The sequence below is a fragment of the Panthera tigris genome, chromosome A2, assembly GCF_018350195.1.
Source record: "Panthera tigris isolate Pti1 chromosome A2, P.tigris_Pti1_mat1.1, whole genome shotgun sequence".
Classification (NCBI taxonomy): Eukaryota; Metazoa; Chordata; class Mammalia; order Carnivora; family Felidae; genus Panthera; species Panthera tigris.
In genome coordinates this window covers 65,098,531-65,119,584 of record NC_056661.1, presented here as the reverse complement: position 1 = coordinate 65,119,584, position 21,054 = coordinate 65,098,531, and the positions used below count along the sequence as shown (strand labels likewise).

Below are 21,054 nucleotides of genomic sequence, written 5' to 3'. Positions count from 1 at the left end.
ACCTGAACCTGTCTTCACATCGTGGGTCGTATCCCATCGCCGCAGCTGACATCAAGGTCATGTGTGTTCAGTAAGGAAAACAGAGCAGAGGAGGAAATCAGAGCGGATCACGTGGATCCTGAGCCCACACTGAGCACTCTGCCAGGTGATACGAGCTGGGTGTACATGAGGTGCCGGGTCCCTCGCTGCGCCTGCCAGCATCACAGTTGACATTTGTAGCATATGGGGTCCCCGCTATGGGAAGGGTTGACAGACACTTGAAATCGGCCACGAGCGTAATTCCCAGTAGGTTGTGATGAGAAAGGCATAGGTATGCCTGCCGGTCTCCAGAGATTCAGTGAGAAACTCAGAAAAAGCGGTTTTGGGTGCAACATTTAAAATCTTAGGATGGTCTCGTCACCGTCATTTAGCAGAAGTTGCCCTCAAAAGGAAAAAAAATAAACATGAAACAAAAAGAACAAAGGCATGTTCAAGTCCAGCTGCTGGACCCAGAAGTGTAAATATTGACGTTGTTGAGAAAAATGTTGACTCTAGCATCAGCAGACTTTTGGCTCTGCTTGAACTATTTTTCTGAACTGTTGTCTAATAAGGAAGAAAGTTTAGGCTTCATGGTGAAGATTATTTAAACTTTTATCACAAGTTCAAAACCCCGTTAAAATGGATAGACTCCAATACATTATTTGTAATGGGATTCTGGCAAAGGACAGACTCATAATTAAAAGGACATATGGAATCCACACAGCGAGATGAACATAGCAGTAAGCCTCTTTAATTGAAGGAAGACAGGACAGCAGTCACGGGTACAATTTCTTCGTCATTCTACAACGGTTAGAGAGAATGCCGTTTATTGTTACAGAAAGCTCTAGTAGCAACCAGCCTAGGAGGCTTTTCCTCAGTATCTGTACCAAGCACATCATTTTGAGAAGTCAGCTGATGATTTAAATGTGCAGTTCGGGAGGCTCCTCGGGGGCTCAGTGGATTAAGTGTCCGACTTCAGCTCAGGTCATGATCTCACCGTTCGTGGGTTCGAGCCCCATGTCGGGCTCTGTGCTGACAGCCTGGAGCCTGCTTGGGATTCTTTGTCTCCCTCTCTCTCTGCCCCTCCCCTGCTCATGGTCTGTCTCTCTCAAAAATAAATCAACGTAAAAAAATAATAAATGTGGAACTCTTTACAAAGTGGCACAGTGTGTCATCGAGCCTGTATTGTTGTAGGACGTTTAGAAGTGAAGTTTTTTGCTCAGGAGCAGGATGAGGGTTTCAGTCTCCACGAGAGCACAGATCACGACCGTGGTCTCAGTCTTTGTCAGGTACTGGTGGCAAGATGGATTTTACCAAGGGCTTGCGGTGGGGGTTTTATTTCACCTGCCAGACAGCTGGGTGACGTAGAGTCACAGAGCAGAGAGGGCATTGCTGGTCAAGAGAGACCAAAACGGACAAGTCTTAACCAATTCCAAGTGGTAAAACTGGTGTGACCAGGAAGCATGTTGGAAATTAAAAAGAGAGGCGCCTGGCTGGCTCAGTCGGTTAAGCGTCCGACTTCGGCTCAGGTCATGATCTCGCCGTTTGTGAGTTTGAGCCCCGCGTCGGGCTCTGTGCTGACATCTCAGAGCCTAGAGCCTGCTTTGGATTCTGTGTCTCCCTCTCTTTCTGCCCCTCCCCCACTTATGCTCGCTCTCTCTCTCTCTCTCTCTCTCTCTCTCAAAGATAAACATGAAAAAAGATTTTTTAAAAAGTTTGTACAGAAGTGATATTTGCAAGCCTTGCTTTATCCATCTTCAAGTTTTAACATCCTAAGAAATTCTGCAGAATCTCATGCTTACATTTAAAAAAAAAATTAGCAAAAGTTTTAAATTTATTAAAGGAAGCTCATTGGACAGCCATCTTTTCTATGTTTCAAAAAAGCAGATAGGGGCACCTGGGTGGCACAGTCAGTTAATCATCCAACTCTTGATCTTGGCTCAGATCATGATATGACAGTTCGTGAGATCAAGCCCCACATTGGGCTCTGCACTGATGTTTTAGAGCCTGCTTAGGATTCTGTTTCTGCTCTCTCTCTCTCTCTCAATAAATAAATAAACTTAAAAAATAAAAAAGAGGATAAAACATATAAAACATAAATTTCCTATTTTAGCCCCTTCTAAGTGTGCAATTCAGTGGAATTACTTACATTCACAACGTTGTCTAACCACCATGGCTGTCTATTTCTAGAACTTTTTCATTATCACAGACAGAAACTCTGTATCCATTAACCCTCCCTTCTCCCAAGCCCCTGCTCATTTCTACATTTTGTTTGTAGACGGCCTCGTGGAAGCGAGATCCTACAACATTTGTCCTTTCCCGACTGACTTAGTTCACTTAGCATAACTTCTTCAAGGCTCGTCCTGTTGTAGCGTGTGTCAAATCTGCATTCCTTTTCAATGCTGAATAATATTCTGTTGTATGGATATGCTGCCTTTTGCTTATCCATTCATCTGTTGATAGACACTTGGGTTGTTTACACTCTTTCGCTATTGTAACAATGCTGCTTTGAACACGGGTGAACAAGTACTTGTTTGAGTCCTTGCTTTTGCTTCTTTTGGGGCTTATGCCTAAAAATAGAATTTCTGGACATAACATTAATTCTCCATTTGATTTTTTTGAAGAGTTGTTATACTGTTTTCCACAGAGGCTGTGCCGTTTTGTATTCTTACCAGCAACAGAGAAGGGTTTCACTTTCTCCACATCCTCGCCAATGCTTGTTTTCTGTGGTATCTCACCATGGTTTGATTTACATTTCCCTAATGACTAGTGGTGTTGAGTGTCTTTTGATGTGTTCATTGGTCATTTTTATATCTTCCCTGGAGAAATGTCTAGTCAAGGCCATTTTTTAAATTGGTGGCCTGTTTTCTCACTGTTGAGTTGTAGGTGTTCTTTATATATGCTGGATATTAATCCCTTATCAAATAAATGATTTGCAACTATTTTGTCCTTTTTTATGGGTTTTTGCCATCTCTTGATCGTATCCTTGGTACAAATGTTTTTAATTTTGATGAAGTCTGATTTGTCTTTTCTTGTTGCTGATGCATTTGGTGTCCTAACTGGAAGTCTTTGTCAAATCCAACATCATGAAGACTTTTTCTTATGCTTTCTTGTAAGAGTTTTACAGTTTTAACTTCTAGGTTTAGGTCTTTGATCCATTTGAATAAATGTTCAGTGATAGTGTAAGATAGGAGTTCAACCTCATCCTTTTGCATGTGGATATCCAGTTTTTCCAAAACCGCTTGTTGAAGAGGCTGTCCTTTCCCCATTGAATGGCCCTGACACCTTTGTTGAAAATCAGCCTGCCATCATACGTGAGGGTTTATTTCTGCGGGCTCTGTTGTATTCCATTGGTCTGTCCATCTGCCCTTCAGCCATTTCACACTGTCTTTATCACCAAAGCTTTGTAGTCAGTTTTGGGTTTTTTGTTTGTTTTTTTTTTTTTAATTTTTTTTTTTTTTTAACGTTTATTTATTTTTGAGACAGAGAGAGACAAAGCATGAACGGGGGAGGGTCAGAGAGAGGGAGACACAGAATCTGAAACAGGCTCCAGGCTCTGAGCTGTCAGCACAGAGCCCGACGCGGGGCTGGAACTCACGGGCCGCGAGATCATGACCTGAGCCGAAGTCGGCCGCTTAACCGACTGAGCCACCCAGGCGCCCCTGTAGTCAGTTTTGAGATCGGGAAATGTGAGTCCTCCAACCTTGTTCATCCTTTTCAAGATTTTTTTTTTTTTTTTTTTGGCTGTTTGGGGTCCTTTGAGGGTCTATACGAATTTTAGAAAGGTTTAATCGATTTCTGCAAAAAAATGCCAGGGGAATTTGTGAGGGATGGCACTGACTCTGTAGATTGCTTTGGGTATTGTCATCATCTTAAAACCGTTAAGTATTCCCAGCTATGAACACAGGATGTTTTCCATATTTATATTTCCTTTATAGTCTTAGAGCGACGTTTGTAATATTTAGTGCACAAGTGTTTTGCCTCATTAGGTAAATATATTCCTAGTTGTTATTCTTGATGCTGTTTCAAATGGATTTGTTTTCTTCATTTCTTTTTCAGATTTTTTTGTTGTTGGAGTATAGAAACATAACTAGTTTTAGTGTGTTATCTTACATTCTGTAACTTTGATGCATTTGTTAACTCTAATTATGTGTGCGTCTTAGTAATTTTTAGGGTTTTCTATGGATAAGATCGTGTCGTCTGTGAACAGAGATTGTATTAGTTCCTTTCCAATTTGGATGCCTTTATATTTCTTTTTCTTGCTGTATTGCTCTAGCTAGAACTTCCAATGCTATGTTGAGTAGAAGACGCAAAAACTGACATCCTCACCTTGTTTCTGATCTTAAGGGAAAAGCTTTCTATCTTTCACCGTTAAATCCGATGAGAGCTCTGGGTTTGATACATTTTATTAGAGACTCGAATTACTCTGATATTCTTACTGTATCGAACTATAGTGTTCTCATCCCAAAGGGAGCTACTCAGCAGGACTTACGGGATGTCTGTTATTCTGACTGAGAAGGAATCTCATTTGGTAAATGCTTTCAAAGGTCGTATTTAGGTGATAACATTGGCATGTGTATGTGATATTTCTGGCACTCCAACACCCATTAAATTTGAAGCTTCGGGGGAAAGTTACGTGTCTCCACGTGTTGAACATGTCCAAGAGTTCCGGAGGCAAACAAGGCTGGGCAGGGCAGCACGCACGGAGTGAGCTGGAAGGAATGTGGGGAGCAGTGGCAGAAGGGGGCGTGGGGCAACAGGGCAGCCATTAGCACAGGTGCCGAGAGGGTCCTTAAGGGGCCAGAAGGGTGTTAACCCCTCCCCAAGGCCCGTGGGGATGTGGGCGAAGGGGAGAAAAATAGCCTGCTCAGGGAAAGGAGGCTGCGGGCTGAAGAAGGTGGAGGGTGTGTTTGGAGAAGGGCCGGGGGCTGGGAGGTTGACCACGCAGAGTCATCAGACTCAGATGGGCACTGGGGAGGCCTACAGGAGACACCACGTGTGGTCCTGGGATCTGGCCGTGGTTGGCTGGGGTGTATACGTCAGGGTTCTCCTGAGACACCGAACATGTGTGTGTACATACAAAGAGATCTATTTTAAGGAATTGGCTGACGTGATTGTTGGGGACTGAGAAGTCTGAAATCCCTGGGCCAGGCTGGCAGTCTGGAAACTCAGGAGTTTGCTGCAGCCTTGAGGTCAGATCCCTTCTTTGCGAAATCTCAGTCTTTGCTCTTAAGGCCCTCAGCTGATTGCACGAGGCCCACCTCTTGTAGGGAGGGTAATCCCCTTTGCCTAAAAGTCCAGTGATTGCAGATGTCAACCACTTCCCCAGAGTACTTCCAGAATAGCAGCTAGGTCGGTGTTGGGATTAAACGGCTGGATGCTGGACACACGGACGCATGAGACTTGGCTACCATAGGCCCAGGTTGACTTATGGGCCAGGCAGGTTTACAGGCTTGGGGGCTACTGGCCTTGCCCAAGGCTGGAGGGAGGTGACCAGCCACAGCTGTGCCCATGCAGTAGAGTGGCAAGTTACCTCGTGGGGCCCTCCCGCCATCTTGTTAGGGCTTCCATTGCCCCTACCCTCTTCCCTTCAGCCTAGCAGCCTCTTACAGGTCATTCTCTGGTTTCTGTGCAGATGGATTAAAGGATCCTAAACACTTAAGAGAAAACATAATTGCCTGGTAGTGGATGTTATAGATTTAGGGCACTTCTGTTCCTTTGAGCTGAAAGAGCAATTTAGTAGTGTTTTCCTATCTTGGGTCTGTATTAGTTTTTCAGGACCGACCGCCTTAACAGAATTGTACAGATTGGGCAGCTCAAATAACAGAATTTATTTCCTCTTGGCTCTGGAGGCTGAAGTCTGAGATCGAGATGTGGGCAGGGCTGGGACCTCGTGAGGCCCCTCTCCTTGGCGTGTAGACGGCCGTCTTCTCCCCGTGTCTTCCCGCGGTCGCCCGTCTGCGTGTGTCTGTGTCCTCAGGTCCCCTCACATTGACTTGGGGGCCACACTAACACCTCATTTTAAGCTAATCACATCTTTAAAGACCTCCACCTTCAAATACAGCCACGTTGTGGGTCCTGGGCATTAGGGCTTCAAACTTTTGAATTGTGGGGAGGACATGCTTCAGCCCATGACTGGGTCTTACCTTCGAATTTTTTGCTATCTTTCTTTTTAGGTTTATTTGTTTTGAGAGAGGTAGAGACAGCGTGAGTGGGGGAGGGACAAAGAGAGAGAGGGAGAGAGAATCCCAAGCAGGCTCCGTACTGTCAGTGCAGAACCCCACACGGGGCTCGAACACACGAAACCGCGAGATCACGACCTGAGCCAAAACCAAGAGTTGGGTGCTCAACTGACTGAACTGCCCAGGCGCCCCGATTTTGTTGCTATTTTGGTTGACGGAATGAATGTCCTTACTTTTATGCCCCACTAGAGTCTTTCAGGATTCCCCTGGGAAGCTTTTGTGAGTCTTCCTTTCTGAATTCTGAAAAACTCAGACTGTCTGGTCAGAGAATCTTCACTCTGCCCCAGATGCGTGAGAGGTGCGGGGTCGAGATCGGCTGGGGAAGGTGGTGTTCCATTCTCAGCTGGGCTCTGTTCTCTGCACCCCGAGTTTTGCGCCGAACTGCAGACTGTTCAACCTTTTTGCCACTCTGATGCGTTCTCCCTGGGGTCTGTTGTCCGTGTTCCTGGGATTTTGCGTCCATGGACTGTACTGTCTACAGCATTGATTCTGATTTGACTGCCCCCAGCCTCCAGTTTATCTTGTCCCGGGCAGTTCCTGCCTGTCCTGTTTCTTCCGTTCTCCTTTTTTCTTTCATTGAGAGAAATGAGCCATTGACTAAATAGTCTTTATTTTTCTTGTAGTAAAATGACTTCAGGGAAGTGGGACCTTCCATGCTCTGAGTATAGGAGCAGAAAAAGTTTTTAAATTTATTTGTTTATTTTGAGAGAGAGGGAGAGAGAGAATCCTTAGCAGACTCTGCGTTGTCAGCACAGAGCCCAACGTGGAGCTCAGTCTCATGAGCCGTGAGATCATGACCTGAGCTGAAGTCGAGTCAGTTGCTTAACCAACTGAACCCCCCAGGCGCCCCCAGAAAGTGTTTTTTTAAGCTCGGTGTCCTTGCTGCCTCGTTGTAGGGATTCTTGTTAGTGTTCATTGTTCGTGCTCCTCCGAAAGGCAGCCTCAGAGGAGACCCTGTGTTCTAGAATAGCAGGACACCTGCCTGTGCCTGGGCCTCGTCTGGGGACACCGTAGGAGAGGTGGGTAGTCCTGTTGGAGGCGGCTCCTGGACATGGTGGGGTGGCCGTCCTAGAGCTGCTGTGTTTTCTTCCTGCTCTAAAGGGGTTGACAGTGATGACCACCAGTGCCCTCTTTGTGAAACTGGCTTGGATCCAGATGCCAGAAGCCCAGTGGACACTGACTGAGCGAGCCATCTTGGAGCAGTGCTGATTGGCGAGAGGCAGTCTGAGGGGGCTTCCTGGAGGAGGTGATCCCTGAGCTCAATCCTACAGGGCATAGGAAGGTAGCTGGTGGTGGAGCAGGGAAAGACAGCCACAAATGCAGAGGCTCGAGAAAAGCCTCTCGTGGCCAGGGATTATGAATTGTTCAGCAGGGCTGGGCCGAAGAAGGGCCGATGGTCCAGGCGCCTCTGGGACCGATTATGATGGAGAGCGTTCATTGCTGCCATTCCTGAAAATGTTCTCAGCGTCCGATGATTTCCACATGAGAAGACATTGTCCCTGGTTCCTCCCTGTTCCCGGAATCCTCCCCCTGCTCTCTGATTACCGCTGAGCTTTAGAAGGAAGGATCTCGGAGAAGCTCGCTTCATGGAAGTTTGGCCTTGGTTTTTTTGTGTTCAGAGGCAAATGGGTGACCCGTCCGAGTCCCGGCCAAGCTGCTGGTTGCCCCTAACCTCCCCGCCCCGCCCGTCCTCTGCGTCACAGGGGAGGGAGATTCACTGTCTGCTTTGTATGCATCAGGCATGTGGTTTGTGCCGCAGCAGATTAAAAACGAAAATGACAGGGTCTGTGTTTCGTGCTTATTGGGATCTCACTGTAGGAGCCAATGTGCTTTTAAGAAGAAAAAAAATTTTTTTTAAGTTTATGTATTTCGAGAGAGAGAGAGAGAACACGAGCTGGGGAGGAGCAGAGAGAGAGGGAGAGAGAGAATCCCAAGCAGGCTCTGTGCTGTCTGTGGAGCCTGATGCGGGGCTCGATCCCACGAACTGCGAGATCGTGACCTGAGCCGAAATTAAGGGTCGGGTGCTTAACTGACTGAGCCACCCAGGCGCCCCCACGATGGGCTTTTGAATACAGCTCATGTTACTTGCAGCTCACACAGAAGCGAGGAGAGGCTTAATGTGCGTTCAGAAGTCCATTTCTGTGAATGTCATTGTCAGAGATTGTAGTCACAGAACCGTGCCTCCAGGGAGAGTGTGACACCAGTGGGGGCGTCAGATGCCCGTAACAGTGGTTTGATCTCGGCTGCGGCCGGAGAGTTAGCATACACACGGGCGGTACCCGGGAGACCCTGACCACACACAGCTTCCTCGGTGCTTGATTGGAATGAGGCTCAATCCATATTCCCCAAAGGAAGATCAGGTCTTCAGGGTGTTAATATCTGTAATGACCAAAGGAGCCCGGCGGTCCTTGGGAGCCTCCGTGGGGGGCTGGCGCCCCCCCGCACCCCTCTGAGGGCCCCCGCGCCCCATGGATCCTGTGACCATGCGGACGGCCTTCCCAGGGTTCCGTAGCCGGTGCCAGTCTCTGTGTGAGAAGAAAAGCGGGGACCCCTTGAGCAGACCTCCCGCCTGAGTGCCTGATCGCGCGAGGGTGTCCAGGGGCCACCGGCTCGGATGTGTCGCCCTGGAACGAGCTGCGAACAGTGACCGTGGTGTCCTGTCTGGCTGCTTCTCACGGTCTGTCTCTGTTGCAGGTGCTGAAGAAGGAGCCCATGGCTTTAGCCGGCTGCCCGGATTCCTTCTTGCACCATCCGTACCACCAGGTATGGGGGAGCGTGGACGTCGCATGCCAGCAGGCGGAGCTGGCACCCGTGTGGTCAGTAACCACGACGGGTCACCAGGGGGGATGTCTGCACTGGGGTTACTGGCGTGTTCTGGAACATCTTACCACGTGTCCTCCTCGGCCACGGCTTCCGGGTTCCAAAGGGTTGTCACTGTGGCGCTGTCTTGCCTCTGATGTGTGGGAAGAGGTGTTTGGGATAAAGCAGGCGCCACGTGGTCGTCTGCTGGGCCCCAAACCTCCAGATGGCCCGTTCGAGTGGCGGCTGCGGGGATGTTCAGCCAGAGAGACCTGAGCATCTGGGGCACCACGCAGGGAGAGGAAGGTGTCCTGGCCTGGGTGCAGCTTGTGCTTTGGGGGTGGAAGCCTCCCCCTCCCCCCCCCCCCCAACTGGGTCCTTTTTCCCTCCACCTGGAAGCATCAGGTGGGGGTTTGTGGAGGACAAGTTCCTTTCTGCTCCTCTGGTTTCCCGGGCTCTTCCTGGGCTGCTCGGTGAATTTCCTGTTAATTTCCTTCATCTTCACAACCATGTTTTCTTTCTTTTTTTTTTTTTTTTTGAAAGTTGATGTATTTATTTTGGGAGAGACAGAGCATGAGCAGGGGAGGGGCGGGGGAGGGGATAGAGAGAATCCCAAACAGGCCCCACACCGTCAGTGACGTGAGCGTCAGCGTGACGTGAGCGTCAGCCCGACGTAAGGCTCGATCCCACAACCCTGGGATCAACCCTGGGACGGAGCCGCCCGGGTGCCCCCACCTTCTGAACCACGGTTTTGTTTGAGCTTTTACTTTGCAGGGTGGAGGGCTGCCCTTGAAGGAATGAACCCTGGTTCTTGGGACTTGACAGATGGTGCCTGGTTCATCCTTACCGGTCCTTTAGCATGTCAAGCACCTGTAGCCTCTCTCTCTCTCTCTCTCTCTCTCTCTCTCTCTCTCTCTCTCTCTCTGTGTCTCTTGGCCTCCAGCTCTCCAGCATGGCTCCCTGATTTTGAGGCCCTTCCGTATGCTCTACCCTTGACCAGAGTTCTGCACTTCTCTGAACTTGTGTTTCCTTCCCTTGGTCTGTCGAGTCACTTTTTAGCGACCGTGATGAAAATTTGCTTATTCATCGGCTGCAGAGAGCTTTCTTTTTAATTAAAAAAAAAAAAAAAAATTTTTTTTTTAATGTTTATTTCTTTTTGAGAGAGAGAGACAGAGTAGGAGGAGGGGAGGGGCAGGGAGAAAGGGAGACGCAGAATCTGAAGCAGGCTCCAGGCTCCAAGCTGTCAGCACAGAGCTCGATGTGGGGCTTGAACCCACGGACCGTGAGATCATGGCCTGAGCCGAAGTCAGACGCTTAACTGACTGAGCCACCCAGGCGCCCCTGATCTTTTGTTGTTGTTGTTGTTTTGGTATCAAAGTGAAGTGAACCTTCCAAGAAAGGCTGAATGTTAGGAATACCATTCGTTTTAGCCACTGAATTTGGGACGAGGCCAGAACGAGTTACAAGCTGGAAAAGAGGGCCAGCGCCTAGTAGAAGTGGGAAGGGTGTTCTGCTTAAGCCATGGTTGCTTGCTTATTCCTAAAAGAGGCCTTGGGGCTCCTGGGTGGCTCAGTCAGTTAAAGGTCAGACTCTTGATTTCGGCTGAGGTCATGGTCTCACGGTTTGTGAGTTCGAGCCCCACACTGGGCTCTGTGCTGCCGGTGCAGAGCCTACTTGGGATTCTCTCTCTCTCGCTCTCGCTCTCGCTCTCGCTCTCGCTCTCGCTCTCGCTCTCTCTCCCCCTCTCTCTCCCCCTCCCCCCATCTTTCTCTGTCCCCGCCCCCCGCCAAATAAATAAATAAACTTAAACAAGAGGCTTCACCCTGTTGGTTAAAGCTCCATGCTGCATTCATGGGTCATAGGTCCAATCCTCCCATGGCCCCTTAGCTGTGGCCAGTTGTCTGGGTGCAGATTGTACCCATCATCTGGCCTGCCGCCTTGCACTTCACACCATTGCTTCCAAATGGAAAAGATCAGTGCGCTACGTGGAAAACTGTCCCTGAGGGAGTCCGTCTGAAAGTTGGTGGAGAGGTGTCCTCTCTAGCTGGTTACAGAGCGGACCTGATGGAGGGAAGGGTGATGGCACAAAGACCCTCTTGCCTCCCTCCGCCCCCCTCCTTCCGTTTTCAGTCTTCTGTGGGTCTCACAGAGACAGCAGAAGCACCCAGGAAAGGTCATGCGTTTCTCCACAGACGCACTAGCTGTTTGTCATTGCCGCCCCCGATGCCCAAGGCGGTTCTGCATAAGCCAGAAAGCCGTGGAGGGGGTGTGGGGGGCAACCCCAGTGAAACTCTGTCACCCCTCGGTGAAATGCTCAGTCGTGCCTTTCGGTGGCATTTGACGGCACGGTCCTCCGCTCGTAAAAATGCGGCAGCTGGACTTGGCAGTTGGCATCCACTGTTCCTGGAAAATCAGATGACTGTTGCAGAATTTCTCAGAAAATGGCATGATTTACAGTGAGTTCCAGTCTTGAGCAATCTGCAATTATGGCAATTTAGAGGAATCTCCCAAGTCTTCGTGGAGAAGAATTTCTTAAGATCTTTAGCATACTATCGGATTTCTGACTCGAGTTGTTCCTTATGTGCTGGGGCTCGGATTAGATAACGGGCTTTGGTCAGTGAGTGGCCGAGATGTAGAGTTTTTTTACGGACCCAGAAGCACCCAAATTAGCGTGTGCATTCAGTTATCATGCTTTCCGGTGGAATAGAGAACAAACAGCTTCACTTTTAAGACTTAGAGTTTTCCTTTAAAATCTGATATTGTCGTTGTTCGGTGGCCTTTGTGGGGGGGTGGATCTTGTAACACTCCTGTGCCTCAGTTTCCCTACTGGCCCAAAAGGGTTAATGGTGTCCAGGTCGTGTGGGGATTGGAGCAAGGGCATGGAAATTGCCCAGCACGGGGGTGACCACGTCTGGGACACCCGGCCCAAGATAGTTACCTTTAATTCCTTGGTCACTGTGCCAGACACAGTGTCTGAGCTAGGGGGGTGGGTGGCTTTGCACGAGGCAGGCAAGTTCCATAGGCTTATGAGTCTTAGTTGGGAAGGTGGACACGGGACAGCTGGCAGATAAGATGATTGTGAACGATGACAATGATTCTGAGGCAGATAAAATAGGCTGGTGGGGGAGAAAGGAGGTCAAGGAGGCCTCCCTGGAGGAAGCGCCCAGAGCCGTGGGTGGTGCCCAGACAGGACTGGGCAGAAGGATGCAGGGAGGAAAATCCTGGCCTGGGGAGGTGGGGGAGGTTAGACTTTGGCCACGTAGGAACAGGGCGTCTGGGGGGGAGGGGGTTATAAATAGACGCCTGCAGCCCATGGTCTGCAATTTTATAATTCCCAAAGCTCGGGGCGCCTGGGTGGCTCAGTTGGTTAAGCGTCCGACGTCGGCTTAGGTCGTGGTCTCACAGTGTGTGAGTTCAAGCCCCGTGTCGGGCTGTGTGCTGACAGCTCAGAGCCTGGAACCTGTTTCAGATTCTGTGTCTCCCTCTCTCTCTGCCCTTCCCTCGCTCACTCTCTGTCTCTGTTTCTCTCAAAAATAAATACACATGAAAAAAATAAATAAACATGAAAAAATAATTAAAAAGTGAAACCCCCAAAGCTCTAAACTGAGAAGTATTGTCATTTCTCACGTCACAGGAGAATTTGATTCGACTTGTTCAGAGCTATGGACTGTAGGTGCATAATGGTTACGTTCTTAGGCCACCCTGGACCCTGCCTTATCTTTCTCCATTCCATTAAAATCTTTTTTAAAGTTTTTTAGAGAGAGAGAACGATTGTGAGTGGGGGAGGGGCTGAGAGAGATGAGAGGGAGAATCTTTTTTTTTAATTTTTTTTTAATGTTTTTGATTTATTCTTGAGAGGGAGAGAGAGAGAGAGACAGAGCATGAGCAAGGGAGGGGCACAGTGAGAGAGGGACACGGAATCTGAAGCAGACTCCAGGCTCTGAGCTGTCAGCACAGACCTGAGTCTAAATTAAGAGTCTGACACTTGAGCCACCCAGGAGCCCCTCGAATCCAAAAATTTCTGAATTCCCACCTACTTCTAGCCCCCAGGGTTTTGAGGAAGGGATTATGCACCTATTTCAAGGTGCATTTTATCTATTCACTATAAACAAAAGCAGCGTTTATTATCCTTATGAAGAATGCTGGAAGTAGGCAGTGTGATGGGTTCAGGTGAAATGCATGAACAGTGTTGAGCTGTACTGTGGCACCGAAATGCTTGAGTGTAAACGTGATACAGGTGATCAGGCTTATGCTTGAACTTCCAAATATTTATTCTGAGTATTTTAGCTTTATTTCTGTAATTGTCATTCTTGACTTCTGAGTTGCTCGTGTTCGAAGTCAGACGTCTGGGAAAGCGTCCTTGTGATCCTGTCGCGCAGAGACACCTGCTGGGGTGGAGGTCAGAGCCCCGAGCCTGCTGGTGGCTCCTTCTCCGCCACCGTCTGCCTGCTGGGTCGTTTCCTACATCCTGTCCCAGCCCCCGGTGGTTGCTGCGAGTTGCTCCTCTGGCTTCATTTCAGTTCCGTGGCGCTGAGCCTTCCGGAACCTTCTCTTCCGGCGCGGGAGCTGGCAGACGACGGCCGTGGGCCAGTCCTGCCCCCCTGCCTGCTTTTATAAATGAAGTGTTACGGGAACACGGCTACGCTCATTTGTTGACATCTCGTCAGTGGCCGCTCTCAGGCTCCCCAGCAGAGTTGAGTAGCGTCTGGCCCTTCACCGGAGACGTTTGCCAACTCCTGTTGAAGGACGGACGGGGGCTCCCCGTGGGGCCTCCTGTGTCCGCTGGCTCGTCCGCTCGTGGTTGGGGCCGCGGGGACGAGACTCAGAGCCCGTGGATGGCGCTTTGCTGCTTGCCGAGCACAGCCAGCTGTGGATTTTCTGCTGGGTCCGCGGACATCTGGGGACACCAGACCCCTCCATCTGCTGGCAGTGTCTGGAGGGGCCGGGGGATGACCTCATCCCTGTAGTCTCGATTTGGGATCCGTCCCTAGAAGTGAATTCCATTCCTAAAGTCCGTCGCTTGTTTTTTATTTTTAATTTTTTTTTTAACCGGAGAGGGATTCTGTAGCCTCTTCATTTTTAAAAAAAAAAATATTTATTTTTGAGAGAGAGAGGGAGAGAGAGAGAGAAAGCACAAACTGGGGAGGGGCAGAGAAAGCACAATAATCCCATCAGTCACTTGAGCCCAAGCAGGTTTCACACAGTCAGCGCTGAGGCCCGCCTGGGGCTCGAGCTCATGAACATTGAGATTGCAACCCGAGCCAAAGTTGGATGCTTAACTGACTGAGCCACCCAGACGCCCCTTCTTCTGTTTTAACCTTACACAAAAGGACGTTTTATTGGACTCTGTGTTCTCCAAGAAATTTGTGGCTGGTACCTTCTCCTCACTGTGGCTCTTACACATCCCTTAAGTTGTCCCATCCCTTATCTTTATTTCATGATAGTGTCCCAGCAGGTGGGACGCTTACCTATAAGTGGTTTTGCAAATTATTTAAAGTTTTGATTCTGGGGGCATCTGGGTGGCTCAGTTGGTTAAGTGTCTGACTCTTCACTTCGTCTCAGTTCTTGATCTCATGGTTCATGAGTTGAAGCCCCGAGTTGGGCTCTGTGCTGACATCGAGGAACCCACTTGGGACTGACTCTCTCTCTCTCTCTCTCCCCCCTCTTCCCCCACTTGTATTTGCACGCTCATGTTCTCCCTCTCTCTCTCTCTCTCAAAATAAATAAACTTTAAAAAAAAGAGTGTACGTTTCTTCCCTAGACATGAAATTTTTAAGTGCTTTTGCGATATGTGTGTAAATTTGATTATGGTCTTTTCAAGTCTTTGAAGCGATTGCAGGATAGTCACTTAAAAAATAGGGGCGCCTGGGTGGCTCAGTCGGTTAAGCGTCTGACTTCAGCTCAGATCACGATCTCGCGGTCCGTGAGTTCGAGCCCCGCGTCGGGCTCTGGGCTGATGGCTCAGAGCCTGGAGCTTGCTTCCGATTCTGTGTCTCCCTCTCTCTGCCCCTCCCCCGTTCATGCTCTGTCTCTCTCTGTCTCAAAAATAAATAAACGTTAAAAAAAAATTAAAAAAAAAAAAAATAGACCGGCATTTGGTTTGGAAACCCATTTGCTTTCTGATCTGGCAAACTGCACTGAGCTGGTTTAGTTTATTGGAACTGTACTTAGTCAACGACATGTTGGTAAATAGCACGCGTGTTTATACTTTTCCTAACTTTCGGATCCATTGAAAACCCTTTCCTTTAAACGCTGGGAGCAGCTGTGACCAATTTGGTCCCAGGTGGAGCGTGGCTGGGGGTTGGGGTCCCCGGAGGCCAGCACTGTCTGCGCAGATCCCAGCTGTGGGGTGACAGACAGGTGCGAAACCAGCCGGGTGGGTCTGTGTCAACAGTGTGCTTCGTGGGCACCAGTGGGGACCCGCGTCATTTCCTGACAGGTCACGTGAATGGTCTACAGCCCAGAGCTGGGGACTTGACAGATGGCAGTATACCGGGGGGGGGGGGGGGTTCGCGGGGAAAAGACTCAGCACTTGGGTGCACTTGTTTTGGGTTCTTCCATTGAACCGCCCACCAGCCCTGTGAGGTACGACCTTCGTGACACCGATTTTAAAGATGGGAAAACCGAGTCGCTGGCAGCGTGCTGGCCCTCGTCCAGGGACTTGACTTGGATGTTACCTGTCACGACGTCCCCTTTCCAGATGACAGTAGCATCAAGGCAAAGAGGCCATTACTCTCTGCTGAGTAACGGAGGCTTGTTTTTCTTAACGTTTTGTAGCTACCGGAGTGTGTTCGTGCCCGAGACCCACGAGGGAAGGTATTTTCAGGGCAACTTGGGTTTAGTTCTCGGAGCCTCTGTGATGAAACGTTCAGTGTGTACCCTGGGATTTTGCATTTATGTCTTTGATCCTAAAATGCCCTGAGATAAGGGGTCAACTTAATGACCGCTTTCCAGTCAAAATGAAGAGAAAGATGACCAAGTATGATCCTTAAATGTGGATCAACTGGAAGATGTGTGTGTTTTAAAACGTCAAAATGAGAGAATGTCTGGAAACCAGTGAAATGCTATAAATAAGTAAATAAACATAAATAAAAATTTCTGAAGTATATATATATATATATATTTTAAATTTCTAATTATATTTGTAATTAAAAAAAAATTTTTACTGTTTATATTTGGGACGAGCACGAGTGGGGCAGGGGCAGGGAGAGAGGGAGACACAGAATCCAAAGCAGGCTCGAGGCTCCGAGCTGTCAGTGCAGAGCCCGACATGCGCCCAAACTCACCGACTGCAAGATCATGACCTGAGCCGGAGTCGGACGCTTAACCAACTGAGCCACCCAGGCGCCCCTAGTTTTTTAAAGTTTTCTTATTTATTTTGAGAGAGAGAGAGAGAGAGAAAATGAGAGGGTAAGGGGCAGAGAGAGAGGGAGACAGAGGACCCAAAGCAAGTGGGCCCTGTGTCGACAGCACAGAGCCTGATGCAGGGCTTGAACTCACCAACCGTGAGATCGTGACCTGAGCCAAAGTGGGACGCTCAACCGACTGAGCCCCCCATGCGCCCCTACAAGTATATATTTTTTGATTGGAGAGAGAGACAGGCTTGTTCTACTCTGAATGCTGATTTTTTGCCTACGCATCTTCTTTTCAAATAAGGTCATCCCCTTAGGTGTGGGCTTGACGTCTTCGATTTCTTCTGGATAGTTTGAGGGAAATGACAGCTCTACAATAATTCTAAAAAACAGCTGTATTTATTGAGTGCTTTCCACGTGCTGTTTTTATCGTGTGCACCTGTCACACAGCGTGTGCCTCGACGGTCGCGGTGGGGCCGTGGGCCCAAGTCCTTCTCCACTCTGCCTTCCTGCTCCTGGGCACTGTCTTTGGTTCCTGCCTGCAGGCTGATTGAGTGATGGAGAGCCAGGGGTGCTTAATTCATGTCCTGTCCAGCAAGGTCCAGAGCCACGGTGGAACAGAGGCCAGTGAATTTGCCTCCTTCCAAGAAACACCTGTCTAGGGCCAGACCCCAGTATCCCGCTTCTGTTTTCCTCCTCCTCCTCGCCATGGTGATTCAGTCCCCCCCAGAAATCCGTGTTCTTTCGACTCTCCATCCTGCGGAGACTGAACTTCCCAGATCAGCGTTCTGGTTAGCCTCTGCCTCTGGGTCATTATGGAATCACGTTTAGAAGGTACGTGTTTGCTCGCGTTGGCTGCCTCTTGAGCTGTAAAGGCTCAGTGTTTGTCACGTACCCGTCAAGGCCACAGTGTAGCCCACTGGTGTGTGCTGTTGGGTCGGCGGTGTGAACTGAGGGCCAGCTGGGCAGGGAGGCAGCGGACACGACTTCTTGAGAAATGTCATGGGTGCTTGGAGCCGGAAAGGGGCCTGGCGTGCACCTGGGTGATGCGCACGGGTCAGCTGCTTCCCTTGTAAGCACCCCATCTTGCCCTTGAGTGTTTGAAGTTCTGTGTCCTATATCAGGACCCATACACCCCTCAGCTTCTTTTTTTTAACGTTTATTTATTTTTGAGAGAGAGAGAGAAAGAGCGTGGGCAGGGGAGGGGCAGAGAGAGAGGGAGACGCAGAATCTGAAACAGGCTCCAGGCTCTGAGCTGTCAGCACAGAGCCCGACGCGGGGCTCAAACTCACGAACCGCGAGATCATGACCTGAGCGGAAGTTGGACGCTTAAACCAACTGAGCCACCCAGGCGCCCCCAGAATTCTTCCTTTTTAATACAGCATGTGGAATAGTGAAAACATGAGCTTTTAAACCTGTTTAATTTCCTATTTAAGTGTTTGTTCTTTCGGGTAGGTTTAAATCATTCCTGCATGATACTTAGTAGCGTGCGTGGATCCCTTTATTGTTACAAGGGATTTTTCCCTCCCCGGGCAAAGTGTCCTCTGCTCCCTGTGCCTCATTTGGCAAGTGGGGGTAGACAGTGCCCGCTCCCCTGCTCCCCTGCAAAGAGGGGCCACAGACTGTTGGTTGAGTCTTTTAAAGATTCTTAACTTTTGGGGCACCTGGGCGGCTCAGTCGGTTAAGCGTTAGACTCTTGGTTTCGGCTCAGGTCCTGATCCCAGGGTTTGTGAGATTGAGCCCTGCATCAGGCTCTGCGCTGACAGCATGGAGCCTGCTGTGGATCCTCTGTCCTCCTCTCTCTGCCCCTTCCCCCCTCGGGTGTGCTCTGTCTCTCTCTCAAAATGAATGAACTTAAAAGAAATAAAAATGATTACTAATTTTTTACTAATTAGGAAGACACCAAAAAAAAAAGTGTTTAAAGTTGCTGTTAATTGAAGGTTAGCATTATTCTCAGCCTCTGCAGACTTTTCCTGTAATTGATGTTTAAGGAAAAGATAAACACTTGGCTGATGTTTTAGCCTCTCTGCTTACTGAACTCGCTGTCATTGTGCGTGGGGTTGGTTAGGTTTTCTGGAAAAGTGCTAGGAAACCTGGTGTGGCATTTTCTGCAGGTGGATTCCCCGCCTGTGCCTGCAGCTCGCTCTGGCTGCCGTGGTTCCGCAGAAACTTTTCAGCCCCGCCGTGGCACTGGCTGGGGGACAGGAGGGAGTCTCCCCCAGCTCTTTCTAGGTGCGTGGGAGCCCGCTTACAATGCGGGGACTGGAATTTGATCACTTGGCAGTGGGGCTTAAAAAAATAGAAAATAAACCATAAAGGGAACATAAACTTCTAGGAAAAACAAGACCTTTTCGTTATTGGTAGAAAATCCCAACGTGGGTCAGAAATGCAAGAAGCTGAGGGGCGCCTGGGTGGCTCAGTCGGTTAAGCGTCCGACTTCGGCTCAGGTCATGAACTTGGGGTTTGTGAGTTCGAGCCCTCCATTGGGCTCTGTGCTGACGGCTCGGAGCCTGGAGCCTGCTTCGGATTCTGTGTCTCCCTCTGTCTCTGTTCCTCCCCTGCTCGCACTCTGTCTCTGTATCTCTCTCAAAAATAAATAAAGATTAAAGAAAAAAAAAAAAGGAATAGAAGAAGCTGGGTCAGATGTTTGTTTCACGGGGAAGCTGGCTGGCCTGTGGCATACTTGTCCGGATTGGTCACGATCAAGGTGAAGACATTGAAGTCGCCTTACACAGGCTGCCGCGTCTGTCTGGACCGAGGACCTTGCCGTTGCCAGCAGGGGCCTTGTTCCTCCCCCTCCCTTTTCAGTGAGACCACCCCTCCTGTTTTGTTTCAGTCGCACCTTCCTCCCCCCACTTACCGTGCTCTGTGCGTTCCTTGTATTCTTCTATGGCGCCGTCCTCTTAAATTATAAATTAGTATGTTGCCTGGTATGATAGTCGTGTACTATCTGTATTGTCCAGGTAACATATAAGGCAGAGAGGGCAGGATCTGTCCTTTAAGGGCTCATGTGCTGGCCATAGAATGGGTGTTCGGTAGACGATTGTTGAACAGGTGACTCTCTCTGCAGATTGGCTGTATTTGTCTGTTCCTTAGGTGACCAAGTGGTCAGGTGTCAGATTCTCCGAAGCCTTGTGGTCAGGTAGGGCCAGAACTCTGCCGTGCTGGTTAAGATTTTCTAGTCTCGAGGAGGATAAAGGTGTCGATTGGTAATCACAGACGTCGTTTCGTTGTTCTGAAAAGCTTTCTCGTACTGAGATTCCTGCTTTCACGACTTCCCTGGCTGATGGCCAGCGCGGGTGTGGTAGGTCTTAGGCTCCCAGTGACCTGGGGGTTAACACCCGCAGGAAATCCTCCTCATGAGCAAATTCGTTTGGAGTAAAGTGAGGTCTCTGTTCTTAGATCTCTGGTCTTCTGAGACGGAAATGCCAGGTGTGGGGTGAGGATCCGAGGGTGCAGACGCACGAATCCCTGGGCTAGACGCTGTCCCCTGTGGTGGCGCGGGATTCGCTCCACCCTCGGCCTGTGCTGCTCGGTGTGGGATCCGGACACCAGGATCACCTCGGAGCTACTGTCCGAGCGAGGGCTTCGGGGTAAGACGGGGGCACCCGAGGCTAGGACACTGCAGTGGCCGTACGAGAAGTGAGTCGAAGTCTATTTAGAAGGCCAAGTTATCAGGATGTGGTAACCAGTCTGGAATGCGAAGCAGGAAGAGTTTGTGGCTGACTCTTCGTCTGGCTCGGGCACCTGCCTGAGGGGTGGCTGGCCGGCGGTCACTGAAGTATTTCTGGGGACCAGTGGCATGCCAGCATTTCAGAATACAGAAGTTTCAATATAATTATGTACCTTCCCATTGCACAAACTCTCCTCCCCTCTGTCCATCCATCACCCTCCTGGCCAGCCAGGTGTCCAGCCTTTGGGCACAGACTGCCCTCTTCCCGGACGCTGTGGTCACCTGGCGAACACCGTTGCAGGAGCCTGTCCCGTCTGGTAGCCTGGCACTTGGCCTGCTGGGCTGTGACATTTGTGCAGGTGACCTGGGCGTCTGCGTCTCTCTGGGCTCCCTAGGGCCTGAGGCTGCCTGGCAGTGGGAGGGGTCTGTGCTGGGGCGGACTGGGCTGGACCTGCTATGTTTCCAGAAACATCTTTTAGAGCCCGTTTGGAACAGGGTCATGTGATGGCGCTGTCGGGACCTCGGTGTTTTCTTTCACGGCTCTCCTCAGGACTGGTGCCAGGGGCAGGCTTATGGAGTCTGTGTATCGGTTCTATTTTATTTTATGTTATTTTATTTTATGTTATTTTATTTTATTTTATGTTATTTATTTATTTATTTTTTAATGTTTATTAATTTTCGAGTGCACGAGAGAAAACATAAGTAGGGGAGGGGCAGAGAGAGAATCCCAGGCAGGCTCCACACTGGATTCACACAAGGCCCAAATCCCTGAACCGTGAACTCATGACCTGAGCCGAAATCAAGAGTCGGACGCTTACCCCACTGAGCCACCCCGGTGCCCCCCGTGTATTGGGATTTTACATGGATCTGGTTATCTGGCAGGCCAGGAACCCAGCTTTAGACAAGGAGATGTCGGGTACACGTGCCAACAAGCAGCTTCGTGAAACCTGTCACGGGTCCACTGACACGG

At 49.6% G+C, this 21,054-nt stretch overlaps 1 protein-coding gene across 3 annotated transcripts in view; it reads left to right on the top strand.

The window, feature by feature from the left end:
- GRB10 (growth factor receptor bound protein 10) overlaps positions 1-21,054 on the top strand; it is a 180,926-nt gene that overhangs the window by 51,689 nt on the left and 108,183 nt on the right. For all 3 annotated transcript variants that reach the window (XM_042963412.1, XM_042963423.1, XM_042963435.1), the window contains one exon: positions 8,955-9,023. In XM_042963412.1, the coding sequence (XP_042819346.1) occupies positions 8,973-9,023 (51 nt within the window). In that variant the 5' untranslated portion in view covers positions 8,955-8,972. The remainder of the gene's footprint in view (positions 1-8,954; positions 9,024-21,054) is intronic.